Source organism: Podarcis pityusensis, assembly GCF_964106645.2.
Source record: "Podarcis pityusensis genome assembly, chromosome: Z".
Lineage (NCBI taxonomy): Eukaryota > Metazoa > Chordata > Lepidosauria > Squamata > Lacertidae > Podarcis > Podarcis pityusensis.
In genome coordinates, this window is record NC_138044.1 from 49,794,293 (window position 1) to 49,815,739 (window position 21,447).

The window sequence follows — 21,447 nt, forward strand, 5'->3', positions numbered from 1 at the left end:
AGCTGGGGGTGCCCTTGAGTATGATCGAGTAGGGCTCCTGTTTTATTTTAAATTTAAGACATTATTTTTGCATGCATTCAGCCACTGGAGCTTCCCAGGACAGGACTGCAATGGGTTCTTGTGTGAAATCATGAGCAAGCGTTGACAACTCAAGCTGCATTTATGGAAGGTTACTGGTTCATTTTAAAACCGGACACTCTCCTGCTCTTACCTTCCTTTATCTTTTGGGGACACCTTTTGTTTCTGGGACATTCCTGTGATCCCTTTTTGCTGAGGAAAGCTTTCCACACCCTTTTATCCCTAGCTAGGAACAACAATGCAAAAAAGAAAAACACCAGAATGCTATTCCTCTCTCTTCTCTTCTTCAGTGCCTAGCAAAAAACACAAAACCTTATAGCAAAGTTGCGTTAAAACAAAGTGCATCTCATCTGTTATGAATTTCAAGAGTTATTTGCCAAAAAAGTGTGGAGGTGAGGTAAGGTGTTCTCATCACAAATGAGAATTTAATGGAAAGAGTGTCAGATATGGAACTTAAAAAAAATCAAATCCCCGCAAATGAGAGCCAGGGCAGATGGAAAGTTGGGACATTTGTGTTGGTGCCTGCAAATGTTTCCCACCCAAAACCCTTATTGCAGGGAGAATGCCCCCTCTGCAGATATTGTGGGACTCAGCCCTGGTCAGCCTGGTCAACAGTCAGGTATGTTAGGAGTTGCAACCCCACAATACCAGGAGGGTCACCTATGAAGAAGCTTTGCCTGCTGTATGCAAGGGAGGGAGGGAGGGAGGGTTGCCTCTGTTCAGAAGAGGAGGGCATCTTCTTAGACCAGAGATGGGCAGCTGCAGCTCTCCTGATGCTGCTGGACTCCAACTCCCAGCATGATCAACGGTCAGGGATGATGGGAGTTTTAGTCCAGCAACCCCTAGAGGTCTGCAGGTTCAAGTGTACACCTGACGTGCAGCTACTCAGATGTAGGTCCCTGTGAATTCAATGGGCCTTTCCCCACATAAAACTGTGTATGGGATGGCAGCTTTAAAGGCAGACATTAAAATGTGTGTGTAGTCTTGCAGCTGCAATGAATGCAGAAACACACACATACACACCCACCACTATAGATCAACTTGCCTCATCTGGCGCTGGAATCTATTTCTCCTAAAAATACTGCCTGGCTGCCTCAACAGCAAATTATAAACCCAAAGCTGCCCAACTAGGCTGACCTCCAAAGACTCAAAATGCAGGCTCTGAGCACAAGACCAACAGATAAACAAAACACATTTGGTTGTCGGTGGTTTGCTTTTTAGAAATTTATTAAAAATGACATGCTTGCTGTTCTGTATTCTCTGCAAAGGGCTTGGTGCCTCTTCCTACAGCGTGGGGCCTCTCCAGAATGGCCTGTCTTCCCATCACCAATCAGGTCAGCTCTACAAGGGCAGGCTTTGAATTAGTTCTGCCCATTTTCTTCCCAACTCCCAGCACCCATCCTTTCCAGGAAGTGGTCTGTTTGTTTGCAATTCAGGGAGCTGTCTAAGCAGCCATGTAACACACATAAACATTTCTCCAACATTTGTATATGTAGCTCATAATTAACCACAATCCAGAGTTTCAAATCAACGAAAGCTCAGTCTGGATGCCTCCTGCCAATCTTGCTACAGATGTTGAAAATTCAGTCCAGGGCTCCAGCCCTCAGAGTAAAAACATGTCATTGCTGCTTTGGGATATTGTAGGTTTCTCAGGTGAGTGTCCACTAAAATCAGTCCAATTACTGAATATGTATATATTTAAAAGCCAGTGGATGATGCTTAATACCATTTTTAAGTGACCATGCCAATTAGCTCAAGATGAAACAAGGCTGTTGTTCTAAAAAGCTATGAAAAACTTCCATCTTCATAAATCTCTTAAGGGATGCAAATGTTGAGTATATTTACCCTCTTATAATTAGGCAAGACTTCTCCAAAACACAAGAACTTTCTTTTGTTCACTACATCTACAACGAGCCCCTCCTTTGAGTCTTATTTGAATTTTTAAAAAATGAAACTTATTTGAAGCTGCTCTTTCCACATGCCTTGGGAGGAGAAAGAGAGTTTGTGAGCAAACTTCACAAAACGAAATGTCACAAATTCAGTGACTATTTGGCAAGCAGAAGAAGTAGGACTGTTAGGAGAGAGCCCAAAAGATCCAGACCCGGCATCACGACGCCTGTTCCAAGGTTGTGAATCACTGACACCTCTTTGCTTTTCTGATCCCAGAGCTGCTTGTTTGAAGGGATGTTGTCTGTGTTCAGATCATACGCCAGCTCTAGAATAAAGAAAGGAAAGAATATTGAATATGGACTGGAACCTACTGCTAGTGGCTCAAATGACTTTAAGAGAAGGTTTGAGTACTCCAGGTCTATCAGTACAATATATCCACATCTTGTGTGCATCTAACCCACATGATTTCAACCATATGCTGCTGAAGCCTGGCTAGTTGAAATTCCACAAGTTAAATGCTAATAAGGTGGGGAGCTTTTAAGCTTTCTGTATTGCTTAGAGAACAAGGCTCTCTTGGTGCTCCAGTTCTGGGATAATCTTGCTCTACCTTTTTGGAGGGGTGTGCATTTCCCATTTTTACAATCTTCAGTTCTCCACATTTGCACAACTTTTCAAGTCTTCATGAAAATTTATCAGGATTGTAGTGAAAATCTCTCCTAATACACATATTTCACTGCACAATTTTGCCAAATGCACACATTTTGTTTTGCAAACCAACATTCCCTAATGTAATGCTGACTTTCCTATGCCATTTTTCACTTATCATATGTATTTTTATGCACACTTTGCCCTACTAGATTCATTTTGGCAGAAGAACTGCATTTCAAAATTCCCAGGTTTTCCCCACAACATTCCTTTCCTTTAAAGGAGCAGCCTGAGGTGTGGGAGAAGTGGGTTAAGGGTGGCGGGTGGAGAGAGAGAAGAATCCAGACACCTTACGTAGTGTTCAGAATTCTTCTCTATTCACTCCAGCAAAAGCAACCACAAAGCGGGATTCCGTTGGGGAGCACAGACCACACACCACAGGGCACATTCACAGAGGACAAGGGAGCCCAATCACGCTAATGGCTTCTGTATGATGCAAACATTCCTGCCATGGAGCCAGTTCTCAATTAAATCTCTTGGTCCTGCCAAGATTCTCCCCCCCCCCCCGCCACACAAGCTCTTCCAGGCAGCCTCCCAAAATCAGCTCCAGAGCTGAACAAGGCAGGCTACACCCAGGTGGCAATTTTGACAACCTGTGCTAATTCAGTTCCCCCAGCCTCCCTCCTCTTACGCTCCAGCCCTATACGTTGTGCTTCTAGTTAGACAGACCTTTTGCAAGGATATTCGTTAGCTCCGCTGGCATTTTGGAGCAGGAGAAGAAGCACCTCCTCCCACCACCAGCTCTTCTCTTGAAAGCACCAGCACACACCCACTCTCTCTGAGTGCAGTGTGTGTGTGTGTGTGTGTGTGTGTGTGTGTGTGTGTGTTTGTAAAAGCTCCCTTCTAGTGGTGAGCGGCTGGCTGGGCTTGGATGTTTGATTTTTCAAACTGGTAGCACATCAAACGCAAAGATCTTCTGGACTTGCTTCAACATGCAACAGGAATGACAGCGACCAGCAGCTGTAAGCCTTCAAATATGTGCTTTCCATGTCAACAAAAATAAAAAATAAAAAATGGGGGAAGGGTTAAGGGGTGGGGGACATTCCACTGGGGAAACACAATTTGAATTATGCCTCTCATCTCCCTTGGCACAAGCTTTCCAGGTACCGAGTCATCACCAACCAGCCGCCTTTTGCTGGACGCCAACATTTCTGGAAAGCTCTGCAAGGGCAGCCAAAGTCATGCCAAAAGCCAGGAAGGGAAGGAGATTTGCTTTTGAGCTGCCATAGCCAGCCCGTGCATTGCAGCAGAGAGCACACACACACACACACAAATGTAAAAATAAACCTAGTTGGTTTTATATATCTGTGCCTGGCTACCTTCTGCTCTCCCCTCTGTTCACCATCCTCACCCCATTTTCAGTCCCATAAAAGGCCAGCCTTTTTGACTCATGCCTTGCAAACAAAAGGAGAACATCAAAGGCAACGTGAGGCTGGCACCAAGCCACAGGAGAGACCGCTAGGTGCCAACGCCAGAGAATGCCTTCATGTTGCCATGCCTCCGGGCCTTCTGGAGGAGATGCCAAGCACAGTCTGGTGGATGGCCTCCAGGCTGGACAGAGCATGAAGCTGAGCAATGTCTTATCCTCTCCCGTAATTGCATTGCCGCCATGAAGACTGTGCCGTGAGCAGCAAGGGGAAAGAATTATTTGTTCTTTGACACCTAACACCCATCAAGAATGAATTGAATCAGGGGGCTGAGAAAGGTGGGGATATTGGCCCGCAGATGAGCAAGAAGGGTGGTGCTATCAAGGCACAGCTATCAAAGATGCAAGAAAATCAAGGGTGACCTGCATGTTGCTGAAAAGATAACAGATTTTGAGCCTTGCTTGGTTTAACCAATAATGGTGACACTGAGTGTCCTCAGACTGGAAAACGGGAATATGCCTCAGAACCTGCTCCCTGCCTCAGAAGGGTATTTGTGAAGCTGAATACAGAACATTAAGTCCCTTTTCACTTCCGACAAGCTAAATATTTAATTTTTAGTATTCCTTTGCTGCCTCTCCTTTGGGAAAAAGAATGTAACAACCCATTTTGAAAGCCAAATAAAAACAAGATGGGCCACCACATTGAGCCCATTTATAAAAAAATAATCAAACCAATAGTTAGGGAGGAGCTGGGATTTTGTCTGTGGACTCTGACGCACCTGGATCAGCAGCAGGGGCCCCTTCAGGGTGATTTTGTCACTGTCACTGGTATATAAAGGAGGAGGCAGGGAATCCCCAGCGAAGTCAAGAAATTTAACATTTTACTGTACTCAAACTTTCTCTCTCTTACACACACACAGACACAAGGCAGTGAATGTGAGCGCAGAGTATGAGTGCAAAGGCAACAGAAGATGGAACACTTTGGCAGACTTTGGAGCCAACTGCAAATCCCCACAATGGATTGTTGGTTTCACCAACACACGTGCAGAAGAGGGCTGCACTAGATGACCTCTGACAACCCATCCAATAATAATAATAATAAATTTTATTTATATCCCGCCCTCCCCAGCCAAAGCCGGGCTCAGGGCGGCTAACAACAATCAAATAATCAAACAATCAAATAATCCAACATTCTAAAACATTTCATTATAAAAATTAATTAAAATCAAATTAATAGCAACCGTTAAGCAAAGTTCTGTGCAGGTTGCCAGAGGAGGGAGTCAGGCTGGGCCCTGACCAAAGGCCTGGTGGAACAGCTCTGTCTTGCAGGCCCTGCGGAAAGATGTCAGGTCCCGCAGGGCCCTAGTCTCTTGTGACAGAGTGTTCCACCAGATTGGAGCCGCAGCCGAGAAAGCCCTGGCTCTAGTTGAGGCCAGCCTAACCTCTCTGAGGCCTGGGACCTTCAGGATGTTTTTATTTGCAGACCGTAGGTTCCTCTGTGGGGCATACCAGGAGAGGCGGTCCCGTAGGTACGAGAGTCCTAGGCCGTATAGGGCTTTAAAGGTTAAAACCAGCACCTTAAACCGATCCTGTACTCCACCGGGAGCCAGTGCAGCTGGTATAGTACCGGATGAATGTGATCTTGCAGCGAAGACCCTATAAGGAGTCTCGCCACGACATTCTGCACCCGCTGGAGTTTCTGGGTCAGTCTCAAGGGCAGCCCCACGTAGAGCGAGTTACAATAATCCAGTCTGGAGGTGACCGTTGCGTGGATCACAGTGACTAGGTCAGGGCGAGAGAGATAAGGGGCCAACTGCTTAGCTTGGTGGAGATGAAAAAATGCCGCCTTTGTTATAGCTGTAATCTGCGCCTCCATAGAGAGGGAGGTATCGAAGATTACACCCAAACTCTTAACGGACGGTGCTGGCACTAATTGCACCCCTGCAAGAGATGGGAGTTGCCCCCCCAATCCCATATCGTCCCGTCCCAGCCACAGGACCTCTGTCTTCGAAGGATTTAACTTCAACCGGCTCCCACGTAACCATCCAGCCACAGCTTCCAAACATCTGGTCAGTGTGACTGGGGCCGAGTCAGGATGGCCATCCATCAACAGATAGAGTTGGGTGTCATCGGCATACTGATGGCAACCCAGCCCAAAACTCCGGACAAGCTGGGCGAGGGGGCGCATAAAGATGTTAAAAAGCATCGGGGAGAGTATCGCACCCTGAGGCACTCCACACACCAAGGAGTGGCGCGATGACAATTCCCCCCCAAGTGCCACCCTCTGTCCCCAACCAGAGAGAAATGAGCGCAGCCATTGAAGGACTGTGCCCTGGATCCCCACGTCGGCAAGGCGGTGGTCCAGGAGTTCGTGATCAACCATGTCAAAGGCTGCTGACAGGTCTAGAAGAATCAGCACCCCCGACCCGCCTCGATCCAGCTGCCTGCGGAGATCATCTGTTAGGGCGACCAGAGCCGTCTTGGTCCCATGACCAGTGCGGAAGCCGGACTGGAATGGATCCAGAGCCGATGTTTCATCCAGAAACCTACCAAGCTGTTCAGCAACCGCTCTCTCAATCACCTTACCCAGGAATGGAAGATTCGAAACTGGGCGGTAATTGGATAGATCTAAGGGATCTAATGATGTTTTCTTTAAGAGCGGGCGCACCACTGCCTCCTTCAATTTCCCTGGAAATATCCCGGTGCCAAGGGACAAATTGATGATATCCCCCAGGGGGGCCCGCACCTCGTCTGGACACGCTCTAATCAGCCAAGACGGGCACGGGTCAAGAGGACAGGTGGTGGGCTTTCCAGCTCGGAGGAGTCTGTCCACATCGGCTGGGGATATCCGATCAAAGTGGTCCAGTACTGGACCCGAGGACAGTCGAGGGGCCTCCAGTTCCTTTATTGTATCCAAATTGGCAGGGAGGTCACGGCAGAGCAACAGGACCTTCTCCGCAAAAAAGTTCACAAATGCCTCACAGCTGTGTGTCAGATTGTTATTTAAATTTGGCTGTCCTTCAAGGGACGTTAAAGACCTAATTATACTAAATAATTGCGCCGGGCGAGAGCTAGCGGATGCAGTGGAGGCCGAGAAGTAAGGCTTCTTAGCAGCCTTCACTGCCATCTCATAGGTTTTCATAAAAACCCTATAAGATGTTCTTGAGGCTCCGTCACGGGCACCCCGCCATACTCGCTCTAGCCGTCTGAGGTCCCGCTTCATTTTCCGAAGCTCCTCGGTAAACCAGGGAGCCCGGTTTCTGCGGAGTCGCAGAGAGCGCTTAGGTGCGATCTCATCTATGGCTGCCAGGAGCTGGATATTCCAGCCCTCAACAAGCTCAGTCAATGAGTCGCCAGGGGGAGCAAGGTCCCGCAAGGCTTGACGGAATCTATCAGGGTCCATCAGCCTCTGCGGGCGAGCCCAAATCGGCTCGCCACCTAAGCAGGGTGGGGGTGGAAAGTCAATCCTGGCTTTCAGAGCGTAGTGATCAGACCATGGCACCTTAATTGAAGGAGACATGATCACATCTATACCTACGCCAAAGATCAAATCCAGCGTGTGGCCTGCTTGATGTGTGGGGCCTGAAACAAACTGGGAGAGCCCTAGTGTGGCCATGGAAGACACCAGGTCCAGAGCCTGTGAGGAGGGAGTGGCATCAGCATGGATGTTGAAGTCCCCCAATACCAATAGGTTAGGGAACTCAAAGGCCCAGCCGGCCACCGCCTCCAGCAGGCCTGACAGGGTGGCTGCTGGTGCGCTAGGTGGCCGGTACACCAGCCAGACAGCCAAGCTCTCCTTGGAGCCCCACACTAGGCCAACACATTCAATGCTGGGGATCGATGGCGATGGTAGAGCCCTGAAAGGACAATCTTCCCGGATTAATAATGCCACCCCTCCCCCCCGGCCCACAGTCCGCGACTGGTGGAGGACGGAGAAACCCGGGGGCGCCATCTCTCGTAAGGTAACTGTTGCCCCTTCGCGTACCCAGGTCTCCATCACACAAGCCAGGTCGACCCCCTGCGAGGTAAAGAAATCTTGCAGAGTGGCGGTTTTGTTGCCTATAGACCTGGCATTGCACAACACCAGTGACGGAGGTGAGTAATCCTTGCTCACCCTACCCTCGTCCCTCGGGATGGGGCGCAGATTGGAAGGGGTACGAGCATATCTGTATCTCGATCCCCTTCGCCTATAACATCTGCCCCCACCACCATACCTCCCTCGCCCTCCAACTCTTACGGGCTGTATCCAACCAAGTCCTACTCAAGAGTAGACCCATTAAAATAAATGAACCTAAGACCCAGCATTGGGTACAACCCTATGGTGCCTCATTGAGCAGCACACAGAGTATTGTAGGTGCGACTTATCCCTGGTGTCTCAGATGTGCAAGCCCTACCTCTCTCTGTTGTTGTTATGTCCTGGCCTCACACATTCCAGCCCCCTTCCTCTCCCTCTCCAGCTCCCCAGAAGCACATCCTTCACCAAGCTCCACTGAGTCTCAATCTGAGAGCACAATGAATATGATGCTATAAGTTTCAACACTCCTGCATTGGTGGGATAGGGATGGGAAGGGAGATCTCTATAGTGGCCCCTAGTGCACCAACTCCTCTCCTCCTCCATTTATTTCCAACAATTGTAGACCATCTTGCTGCCGAGTTCCTTTTAAAATAAAATATAATCCACTTGCAACAGTAACACAACACAACGAAAATAAAAAGGTGCAAAATTACAAAACTACTGATTGAAAAAAGAACCAATTCAGCAACAAATCAATATCATAAAAAGGACACAGGAAGCTGTCACATATTACTGTGGGAGGCAGTGGAAGACAGGAGTGCCTGGCGTGCTCTGGTCACAAAGAGTCGGACACGACTAAACGACTAAGCAACAAATTTGCCCATCCTGCCCATTTGTGATCTGCTCTGACCAGCAGCAGCAGCTCCCCAGGTTTGTGGCAGAGAAGGGTCTTTGCCCATCCATCCCGTGAGACCCCACCCTCTTAAGTGGATCTTCTGCCACTGAGCTATGCCTCCCACAAGTGTAAAGCAACAGAAAAAAGGAAACAGATAAAGCAGCAAATGCAGAACAAAGCAAACCCACTGCACTCCCAGGAAGGCTCAGAGGAAAATGCAAAGGTCTTTGCACAGGTTGCTTCACAGTCAATAATAAGGGCCTGAAGGGCAGATGCTTCCAACCAGAAGGGGCCCTGGTGAATACTTTACTTCCTGAAGACCATCTTCTAGGGGAAGCTGTTAAACAATCTATGTCCTTTTAAATGTGTTTCTATTATTATTATTGTTGTTGTTGTTATTTGCATTTTGTGTTTTGTAAACCGCCCTGTGAAGGGTGGTATATAAATTTAATTAATGATGACGATGATGATGATGATGATGATGCAGGCATGAGATGGAACTCTTATTTCCTCTCATTTCCATGGACTCTGCCCAGTAACTACACCCCCTTCATACCTGGCTGCTGGAGAGCATCCAGTTCGGGAGAGCCCAAAAGGCAGGCTGAGCACATGTTTAGGCCACCAGCAAAACAGAACTTGGCATTTGATGCTTCAAAAGAATTAGTCACCACAGGGAAAATAAAAACTTAGCCGGACTTCCTTATACTCCCCATTTCCCTCTTCTCTTTTTATCACTTATCCCTGCCTAAGCCAGGGGCTCTCCTACTAACGCTGATCGAAATAATCCGAGGAAGTCAGATCTTGCCATTACAGCATAGGAAGAGCCAGCTGCTGGATCAGGCCAGGGGTCCAACTCGAGTTCAGCCTCCTGTAACCACTCACTTCTCCTGCAGTTTCCAACAACTGATATTCAGAAACAATCATGCCACTGACAATGGAGGCAGAGCAGAGCCATTATGGCTCACAGCTGTTGATAGTTCTTTCCTCCGTGAATCTGTCTAATCCTTTTAAAAAGTCATTTAGGTTCGTGGCAATCACTGCCTCCTGTGAGAGGGAGTTCCATAGTTTAACCATGCATTTACATTTCAGCATACATGTAAATTCTGTACCTTTTCAAAAGTAAAATTTTATTTTCCAGTGCAGTGCTCTTATTTTGAATTGCATGTAGAACCCACCACAATCTGTTCAGTTCTTAGGGCTTCTAAAGGGCATAATCTGGCCCTGGCAGAACCCAGTTCCTTTCTCCATCTTCTTAGAATCCTGCTGCATGGCAGGGTCTCCATGCTTTGCGAACAAGTTGGCCTTTGTTACTGGAGGAAGCTGGTTTCGCTTGCCTAAATCATTCACTGCCTTGTACCGCAGCGTGTCCACCTACAGCCGAGGCAGCCACCCTCTGAGCCAAATAGCAGGGTGGAAACAAAGCTGCTGGGTGCCAGTTTGCAATTATCCTGCATGTCGAGTCGCATCGTGGGCAAGTGTCGTGGCACCCAGAGAATTTGTGGTTTCTACCTCTCCCCACTCCAATTTAAAAGGGGTGTTCACTTTTAAATGCAGTGGATTATGAGAAAATGAAAAGAAGCTGCTTCTCACCCAGAGAGAGACAGAGACAGAGAGAGTGTGCTCATCAGCACCATGGGGACTGCCCTTGGGCATTAAAGGCACAGGAGCAAAGGCAGCTAGAACAGTGGCAACCCAGGAAGGCATGCAGACTTCTCCCTTGCATTTGCCCAATCATTTCTGGAGCTGTCATGGATTCCAATACACAAGCGACCATTCAGTGTCATGGACAAAACATGGACAGGATGGTGGAAACAACATGCCTCTGAATGCCAGTTGCTGCCCTTCTGCCTTATACAAAGTCTGGTCATTGGACCCATCTAGCTCCATATTGTCTGCACTGACAGGCAGGGGCTCTCCATGAATTCAGACATGAGAGAGGTTGCACAAAGTAACATGCAGTTGTGTTGTCATGGAATGAGAGGTTCTCTTTCTATGTACGACTCACTGTTACACGTGCCTGTTGGGACCCCTGTGTGCTTACCTGCCACAACCTCTGAGTACTTATTCCTCTAAACACCCAGGTCTTTTCCTACCTGTGTGCATGTGCCCTTTCCTTTCATCCTTGCCCTGACATCTGTGTCATCCTGCTCAAATGCCTCAGCACATTTTGCAAGACAAGGCTGCCCCTGTTCACCAGAGGCAGGGCCTTCTCCTCCTGCCCGGCATCCTCTTTGGCCAGCTTGGATCTTGTGGAGGGGAGAAGTATTGCCCTCAGCATGTTCTTACTTTAAGTGCCTTTGTTCTAATCTGGAACAGGCATGCACCAAGGGACAAAGTCATTTCCCAACTGGGCTCAGCTGTATCTGGAACGCAGTGCACAGGGAAATGAAATCCCCTGTAAAAGTATTGCAAGGCTGTCATTGTGTAGAAACACCCCTTGCTGTACAAACAAGTTCTTGCCATGGCCAAGGTTTTTGTAAAGGTTGAATGTGCATCAATTCAAGCATGAGATTTAGCTATGATTCCTGCATTGTAGGGGGTTGGACTAGATCAGTGTTTTTCAACCACTGTTCCGTGAGATGTTGCCTGGTGTGCCGTGGGAAAAATTGAAAAATTCGAAAGATTTTTTTAAAAAAATAATAATCAAATTTTCGCCCACTAGGTTGGCGCCGGACTGTGTCCTGGGTATGGGGGGGTGGGGTTTTTGACCCCACCCTCGGCCAGCAGGGGCGCCGATTGGTGCTCCTCAGGGGGACACCCTCCACTTTTCTGATGTCCGGGCTGTGATTGGTCCAGACTCCAGCCTGGACCTATCACAGTAGGACATCATCTTCCGACTTCCTTCCCGCCCGAGCACAGTGTGCGCAGCAGTGGAGAGAAGATGACGTCGCGACTCGAGTCACCACAACTCGGAGAAGTTGTCATTTTATTTCTCTTCAGTCTCCACTGAATGCCTTGACTGGGTTAGGGACCCTTATAGCTCAGCATCAGTTGGTGGAAAGGACATGACTTTACAGGAGCAGGAGGAACTAACTGAACTGAGACAAAATCGTGGTTTCAAGCTAAGATTTGCTGATCTACCTTTTTGGTGATCTACCTTTTTGGTTGGATACTGCCAAGGAGTTCCCCCTTCTGCCAAACAAAGCTATTTTGACATTGCTCCCATTTTCCACACATATCTGTGTGAGATGAGCTTTTCAAGCATGATTGCTATAAAAACTAAATACAGAGAGAGACTGAGAGCTGTTGACGAAGAGCTACGTGTGTGTCTTTCTTCGATTCCAGCCAGAATATCAGCTTTGTGTTCAGCCAAACAGGCCCAGGTTGCGCACTGAATAAAATATTTTATAATTTTTCATATTTCTGTTTACTTACTATTTCATAATAAAGTAATTATAAAATACTTTCTTTGTGTTTATTTGATTCCTATTCAAGAGAATTACTTTATATATAGTCAATATGGGCACAGAGTTAAATTTTTTAACATTTTCTAATGGTGGTGTGCCTCGTGATTTTTTTCATGAAACAAGTGTGCCTTTGCCCCAAAAAAGGTTGAAAAACACTGGACTAGATGACCATTTGGGTCTCTTCCAACACTTATGATTCTATGTCTTTGTCTCTAACACACTCAGCCCTACCTGCTGCTGCTGGGGACTGATCCTGCGATCTTCTGCACACAAATGATGTGCTATATACCACTCAGCTGTGGCCTATCCCCTAAAGTTACAGTAATAATCTAGCCCTGTTGTTTTCAGAGGAAGAACTGAATTAAAGAAGAACGTGCAAAGCTGCGTTATGCTGAGTCAAACCACTATTTCATATAGATCAGAACTGTCTGCACTGACTGGCAGTGGTTCTCTGGGTGTCAGGCAAGGGAAACATTCCCAGCCCCCCCCCAGAGATGCCACTGGGGGCTGAGCCTGGGACCTTCTGCATGCCAAGCAGCTGCTCTGCCACGGAGCTACAAGGACACATCATTTTAGGGAGCAAAACTTAATTTTAGCATATTTCTTCAGTGAGTGGTCGGAAAAGTATATTTCTGGGTGTGAGGAATTCAAAACTGCTATTATTTTTTGACTGGGAAACATTTAGCTTGGTAAGTCGAAGTCTGATGAAGAAAAACAAAGTCTGCTTTTGGTAACTAAAGAATTTTAACCTTCCTTCTGAAAACGTCAGGGAATGCCAAATACTACTGCTATTGGTAGTAATATATAAACAGCACGCAGACCTAGTGGTGGGAGGAAAAAATCCTTAAATAAGAGACACGGGGGAATGATTAATGGACTTCAATGTCTGTACACTAATGCGCAGAGCATGGGAAATAAACAAGATGAGCTTGAGCTCTTGGTACAGCAAACTAAATATGACATAATAGGCATCACTGAAACCTGGTGGGATAAGTCCCACGATTGGAATGTAATAATGGGGGGATACAATCTATTTCAGAGAAACAGACCAGACAAGAAAGGAGGAGGAGTGGCGTTATATGTCAGGGATGTGTATACCTGTGAAGAGATCCAAGATTTAGAACCTCAAAGCCAAAGTGAGAGCATTTGGGTCAAAATTAAGGGAGAGAAGAATAACAGTGACCTCATTGTGGGAGTTTACTATAGATCCCCAAGCCAAACGGAGGACATAGATGATGCCTTCCTGGAACAGATGGCCAAGCATGCAAAAGGAAGGGAGATAGTAGTAATGGGGGACTTCAATTACCCGGATATTTGTTGGATGTCAAACTCAGCCAAGAGCATAAGGTCAAACAGATTCCTCACTGGCCTTGCAGACAACTTCATTGTCCAGAAAGTGGGAGAAGCAACAAGAGGAACAGCCATTTTAGATCTGGTCCTAACCAATGTTGATGACCTGGTTAGTGGGGTAGAAGTGGAAGGATCATTAGGCGCGAGTGATCATGCTCTTCTGAAGTTTACTATACAGCGGAAAGGAGCAGCCAAGCATACTAGGACTCAATTTCTTGACTTTAAGAAAGCCGACTTCATAAAACTTAGGGAAGTGCTGGGTGAGATCCCATGGACAGTAATACTAAAAGGAAAGGGAGTTCATGATGGCTGGGAGTTTGTTAAGAGGGAGATAGTAAAAGCACAACGTCAGGCAATACCAATGAGACGGAAACATGGAAGGTGCCTAAAGAAGCCAGGGTGGCTATCTAAAGAACTTTTAACTGAGTTAAGATTAAAAAAGGATGTGTACAAAAAATGGAAAAGGGGGGAAACCACCAAAGAGGAATTCAAACAAATAGCCAGCACGTGTAGACACAAAGTCAGAAAAGCTAAAGCACAGAATGAACTCAGGCTTGCTAGAGAGGTTAAAAGCAACAAAAAAGGCTTTTATGGGTATGTTCGTAGCAAAAGGAAGAACAAAGAAACAGTGGGGTCACTCAGAGGAGAAGATGGTGAAATGCAAACAGGGGACACAGAAAGGGCTGAACTCCTCAATGCCTTCTTTGCCTCAGTCTTCTCCGATAAAGAAAACAATGCCCGACCTGAAGAATTTGGAGCAAATGATTCAGCATAGGAAACACAGCCCAGAATAACTAAGGAGATAGTACAAGAATACTTGGCTAGTTTAGATGTATTCAAGTCTCCAGGGCCAGATGAACTGCATCCAAGAGTATTAAAAGAACTGGCAGATGTGATCTCAGAACCACTGGCAGTCATCTTTGAGAATTCCTGGAGAACAGGCGAAGTCCCGGCAGACTGGAGGAGGGCAAATGTTGTCCCTATTTTCAAAAAGGGGAAAAGATAGGACCCAAATAATTACCGCCCAGTCAGTCTGACATCAATACCAGGGAAGATTCTGGAGCAGATCATTAAGCAAACAGTCTGTGAGCACCTAGAAAGGAATGCTGTGATCACCAATAGTCAGCATGGATTTCTGAAAAATAAGTCATGTCAGACTAACCTGATCTCGTTTTTTGACAGAATTACAAGCCTGGTAGATGAAGGGAACGCAGTGGATGTAGCCTACCTTGATTTCAGCAAGGCATTTAACAAGGTGCCCCATGATATTCTTGTAAAGAAGCTGGTAAAATGCGGTCTTGACTATGCTACCACTCAGTGGATTTGTAACTGGCTGACTGACCGAACCCAAAGGGTGCTCCTCAATGGTTCCTCTTCATCCTGGAGAAGAGTGACTAGTGGGGTGCCACAGGGTTCTGTCTTGGGCCCGGTCTTATTCAACATCTTTATCAACGACTTGGATGATAACCTCAAGGGCATCCTGATCAAATTTGCAGATGACACCAAACTGGGAGGGGTGGCTAACACCCCAGAGGACAGGATCACACTTCAAAACGACCTTGACAGATTAGAGAACTGGGCCAAAACAAACAAGATGAATTTTAACAGGGAGAAATGTAAAGTATTGCACTTGGGCAAAAAAAATGAGAGGCACAAATACAAGATGGGGGACACCTGGCTTGAGAGCAGTACATGTGAAAAGGATCTAGGAGTCTTGGTTGACCACAAACTTGACATGAGACAACAGTGTGACGCGGCAGCTAAAAAAGCCAATGCAATTCTGGGCTGCATCAATAGGAGTATAGCATCTAGATCAAGGGAAGTAATAGTGCCACTGTATTCTGCTCTGGTCAGACCTCACCTGGAGTACTGTGTCCAGTTCTGGGCACCACAGTTCAAGAAGGACACTGACAAACTGGAACGTGTCCAGAGGAGGGCAACCAAAATGGTCAAAGGCCTGGAAACGATGCCTTATGAGGAACGGCTAAGGGAGCTGGGCATGTTTAGCCTGGAGAAGAGGAGGTTAAGGGGTGATATGATAGCCATGTTCAAATATATAAAAGGATGTCACATAGAGGAGGGAGAAAGGTTGTTTTCTGCTGCTCCAGAGAAGCGGACACGGAGCAATGGATCCAAACTACAAGAAAGAAGATTCCACCTCAACATTAGGAAGAACTTCCTGACAGTAAGAGCTGTTGGACAGTGGAATTTGCTGCCAAGGAGTGTGGTGGAGTCTCCTTCTTTGGAGGTCTTTAAGCAGAGGCTTGACAACCATATGTCAGGAGCGCTCTGATGGTGTTTCCTGCTTGGCAGGGGGTTGGACTCAATGGCCCTTGTGGTCTCTTCCAACTCTATGATTCTAATATAACTGCAAGTACTTGACAATTATTTTTAATGATTTCTACGTAATTTTGCACAGATCTTACTTACCAGTCAAAACTAAATTATATTAATTTAACCAAAATATGTTTTGAATTCCCAACTCATGTTGCAACTTTTTACCACCTCTCATTTTTGTAATTTGAAAGCTGAAAAATTCAGCGCACTCTAACAGAGCACACAGTTAGTGCCGGCACTCATGCCAGAGGGCAGGTCCTTCCAAGAACCTTCAGACCTCCAGCAAGGGGAGTGTTATGTACTGAGTTGAATAGGATCCAAACTGCAGCAGTCTGATTGGTCCTAGAACAATAGGATTCAGAATGCAGCCGTCTGATTGGTCCTAGAACAATGCAGCAGTATGATTGGTTGGCAGGAACCACCCAATCATGCTCCAGATATAAGTGAATCCACAACCTGATTGGCTTACAGTAGAATTCCAGAATTAGCCAATCATGTGCAGCCCATTGTGTAAATAATGTATATAAAGCAGATACTTTGAGGGGACTTTCATTCATTCCTCCTCACCACTATGAGCCGAATAAAGAGCATGAAATCACTTTGCGACTCTGAGTATATTTCAGGGAGGAAGAACAAACCCATAATTCAGCCAGTGGCTGTTTTTTCATACAAGGTGCATTGCAACAGGGGCAGAGACTCAAAAGACCTCAGCTTGTTTCCAGCCCTTGTTGCTAAGTTGCTTTGAGTTACATCAGTTTTTTAATTAAAACAACTAATAGGTTTAATAAATACACAATAATTTCCACGGTGCTTCTAACTGCAGCAGCAGCTGCTGCCAACTAAAATCAAGGTGAGCCAATTCACCATTATAGCGGGGAGGATGTGGCTGTCAAGATGCTGCTGGAATCCAACTGCCCCACATTCCTCCCCACTGCTCTCTGGGGCTGGAGGGAGCTGGAGTCCAGCAGCGTCCAGGGAGCTCCATGTGCTTCTTAATCCCTGAACTAAGAGGCGGCATCTCCCTCATTCAGGAAGGAATGCCTCTTCTAAGCAGAGGTATCCTTCCATATCTTGCATGCAGTCATGAATGCTTGGAGTGAATCTAGAGGCGAAAGACTATCAAATCTTTGATGCTTTTATTGGGAAAAGAATGGAAGATGCATAAAGAGAAGCAGTAATTTTTTCAAAATCAAGATGACAAACCACGGCAAATACAGCAAGTAATGGGAACAGAAGAAATAGAACTAGGTACGAACTAATGAATACTTAATGAGTAAAGAACTATGGAATATTATTTTAATGTATGGTCACAGCAGAGAGACTCTTTGTGTGGACAAAGATGGAAAGGCTAATTATTGTTTAATATGGAGGAATTGTTGAAGTTATTGGAGACAAAGTTGATAGTAACATTAATTAGAGAACCTCTTTTGGACTTTTTGTTTAAAAAGGAAAATGAATTAATCTATTTAGGTCAGAAGACTGAGGAAATATTGCCAAACTGAAAGCAGATCAGTTTGGTATCATTCAGTGGAACAGTCTCCCTCGGAAGGTGGTGGCCTCTCCTTCCTTGGAGGTTTTTAAGCAGAGGTTGGATGGCCATCTGTCATGGATGCTTTAGTTGAAATTCCTGTATTGCAGGGGGTTGGACTAGAGGACCCCTGGGGTCCCTTTGAATGCTAAGATTCTATGATTCTTGCTCTGTGAACTGCCCTGAGACCTCCAGGTATATGGTGGTACATAAATTCAATACATAATATATGATTCTATTATTCTAGAGAGAACATTTTCTCCCACTCTCTGTTTCAGTTTCTTTTATTGTATTATGAAAAAGATTTAATAAAATATAAAAAAAGAAGAAGAATGCTGCTTCTTAGGTCAGGGGTGGGGGCCTGCAGCTCTCTGGGCGTTTCTGGACTCCAGCTCCCATCAGCCCTGTCCCTGGTCATGCTGCCTGAGGCTGGTGAGAGTTGGGGGTCCAGTAACATCCAGAGATCCCTGGGCCCCCCACCCTTGGCTTAAGTAGATCACCATTTAGGCAGGGGCCACAACTCCCTGCTTCATACTTGAACAGTCCCAAGTTAAATCGCTGATGTCTCCAATTAAAAGAACCAGGGAGCAGATGGTTTTTAAAAACCTCTCTCTGCTCAAGACCACGGAAATTCACTGCTCCTGAGCTGGGAAGACCAACTCAGTTCTGACTCAGCATACTGTAGCTTCCTCTGTTTGAGGTGCAGACCAAGAAGTTCATCCCTCCACATCTGGCCACCTCCACCAGCTCAAGTTAATTCATAGGCAAACTCGTTCTTAAAAATAAAATATCAGTTGCAAGAGCACCACCAGTTGCAAGAGCACCCAGAAGCAGGTGACTTCTTCATTTATTTGCTTCTTATTCTTATTATTTTAAAATGAAAGCCTGCAGTTTGTCAAAGGTTTTGTGAAACTGAGCTATTTATGTCAAACCATTCTGACTGTGTCAGGCTCCTGAGACTGAAACACCGTTCAGCTGTTCTCCTGCTCTCCTGAGGACAAGATGTTCTTCTCCAATTACATCAGGCCTCATGGAAGAACCCCAGTTTCAGCCTCACCATGGTGCTGGAACACTGTGGCATAAGAGAGGGTGGGGGAGATCTTTGGAAAGCAACCCTCACTTTTCACGACAGATGCTTTGAGTCCCTTCTTTGGGAACTGGCTGTGCTCTGCACTTTGCTGACTTCTTCCTTTGCCACTCAGCACACTCTGGAAGAAACAGCCACAACACAGAATGCTGTGGGTGGGAGAGAGAGAGAAGCAGACAGAGAGAGAGGGTTTCTTTCTCCACATTGCCACTTCTCAGATTAATTTGTAGCAGAAGCCCTTCTTGTAGTGGAGGCCTGATCATACATCTTCAGTTCATTATTCAACATATTGCAAGAGAGCCTGCAGGGGCTCTGTAGACCCATCCGTTTTGGAAATGTTTGGACCACAGACTGAAGCAGCCATAAATGGGATGGCTGGGACCAGGCATGGGCTATTTAATGGAGGAGAAAGCTATCCATGGCTGTGCTCTGTCTCAATAGCTGGAGACAGCAATGCTTCTGAATATCAGCTGCTGGAAGGCACAGGAGGGGAAACGACTCTTGTGCTCAGGAGCGTCTTCTGGGTTTCCCACAGGCATCAGTGAGGAAACTGGGAGGACAGGATGCTGGACTAGATGGGCCATTGGCCTGATCCTGGTCTTTTTATGTTAACAACTAAGCCCAGAGAGAGGGTGTTCTGTATCCTAGCGTAGGTTGCTACAGTGTGAAGGCTTAGTGTGTGTGCACAGATGTGTGCAACCACAACAACTAGAAGTTGCTATATGCTAAATCTGAATGTTTGTTCATCTAGCTCAGCATTGTACACACCAGTCTGGCACCTTTCAGGTGTTGGACACAAGCTTCCATCAGCCCCTGTGGCCAGCAAGGCCAATGGCCTGAGATCATTGAATCATAGAATCATAGAGTTGGAAGAGACCACAAGGGCCATCGAGTCCAACCCCCTGCCAAGCAGGAAACACCATCAGAGCACTCCTGACATATGGTTGTCAAGCCTCTGCTTAAAGACCTCCAAAGAAGGAGACTCCACCACACTCCTTGGCAGCAAATTCCACTGTCCAACAGCTCTTACTGTCAGGAAGTTCTTCCTAATGTTGAGGTGGAATCTTCTTTCTTGTAGTTTGGATCCATTGCTCCGTGTCCGCTTCTCTGGAGCAGCAGAAAACAACCTTTCTCCCTCCTCTATGTGACACCCTGTTATATATTTGAACATGGCTATCATATCACCCCTTAACCTCCTCTTCTCCAGGCTAAACATGCCCAGCTCCCTTAGCCGTTCCTCATAAGGCATCATTTCCAGGCCTTTGACCATTTTGGTTGCCCTCCTCTGGACACGTTCCAGTTTGTCAGTGTCCTTCTTGAACTGTGGTGCCCAGAACTGGACACAGTACTCCAGGTGAGGTCTGACCAGAGCAGAATACAGTGGCACTATTACTTCCCTTGATCTAGATGCTATACTCCTATTGATGAGGCCCAGAATTGCATTGGCTTTTTTAGCTGCCGCGTCACACTGTTGCCTCATGTCAAGTTTGTGGTCAACCAAGACTCCTAGATCCTTTTCACATGTCCTGCTCTCAAGCCAGGTGTCACCCATCTGGTATTTGTGCCTCTCATTTTTTTTGCCCAAGTGCAATACTTTACATTTCTCCCTGTTAAAATTCATCTTGTTTGTTTTGGCCCAGTTCTCTAATCTGTCAAGGTCGTTTTGAAGTGTGATCCTGTCCTCTGGGGTGTTAGCCACCCCTCCCAGTTTGGTGTCATCTGCAAATTTGATCAGGATGCCCTTGAGGTTATCATCCAAGTCGTTGATAAAGATGTTGAATAAGACCGGGCCCAAGACAGAACCCTGTGGCACCCCACTAGTCACTCTTCTCCAGGATGAAGAGGAACCATTGATGAGCACCCTTTGGGTTCGGTCAGTCAGCCAGTTACAAATCCACTGAGTGGTAGCATAGTCAAGACCGCATTTTACCAGCTTCTTTACAAGAATATCATGGGGCACCTTGTCAAATGCCTTGCTGAAATCAAGGTAGGCTACATCCACTGCGTTCCCTTCATCTACCAGGCTTGTAATTCTGTCAAAAAACGAGATCAGGTTAGTCTGACATGACTTATTTTTCAGAAATCCATGCTGACTATTGGTGATCACAGCATTCCTTTCTAGGTGCTCACAGACTGTTTGCTTAATGATCTGCTCCAGAATCTTCCCTGGTATTGATGTCAGACTGACTGGGCGGTAATTATTTGGGTCCTCTCTTTTCCCCTTTTTGAAAATAGGGACAACATTTGCCCTCCTCCAGTCTGCCGGGACTTCGCCTGTTCTCCAGGAATTCTCAAAGATGACTGCCAGTGGTTCTGAGATCACATCTGCCAGTTCTTTTAATACTCTTGGATGCAGTTCATCTGGCCCTGGAGACTTGAATACATCTAAACTAGCCAAGTATTCTTGTACTATCTCCTTAGTTATTCTGGGCTGTGTTTCCTCTGCTGAATCATTTGCTCCAAAGTCTTCAGGTCAGGCATTGTTTTCTTTATCGGAGAAGACTGAGGCAAAGAAGGCATTGAGGAGTTCAGCCCTTTCTGTGTCCCCTGTTTGCATTTCACCATCTTCTCCTCTGAGTGACCCCACTGTTTCTTTGTTCTTCCTTTTGCTACGAACACACCCATAAAAGCCTTTTTTGTCGCTTTTAACCTCTCTAGCAAGCCTGAGTTCATTCTGTGCTTTAGCTTTTCTGACTTTGTGTCTACACGTGCTGGCTATTTGTTTGAATTCCTCTTTGGTGGTTTCCCCCCTTTTCCATTTTTTGTACACATCCTTTTTTAATCTTAAC

The 21,447-nt window shown here is 46.3% G+C and overlaps 1 protein-coding gene across 3 annotated transcripts in view; it reads right to left on the bottom strand.

Annotated features, from left to right (window-relative positions):
* Window positions 1-1,287: 1,287 nt before the first annotated feature.
* GPC3 (glypican 3) overlaps window positions 1,288-21,447 on the bottom strand; it is a 293,898-nt gene continuing 273,738 nt past the window's right edge. For all 3 annotated transcript variants that reach the window (XM_080990368.1, XM_080990367.1, XM_080990366.1), the window contains one exon: window positions 1,288-2,293. In XM_080990368.1, coding sequence (XP_080846494.1) covers window positions 2,124-2,293 — 170 coding nt within the window. In that variant the 3' untranslated portion in view covers window positions 1,288-2,123. The remainder of the gene's footprint in view (window positions 2,294-21,447) is intronic.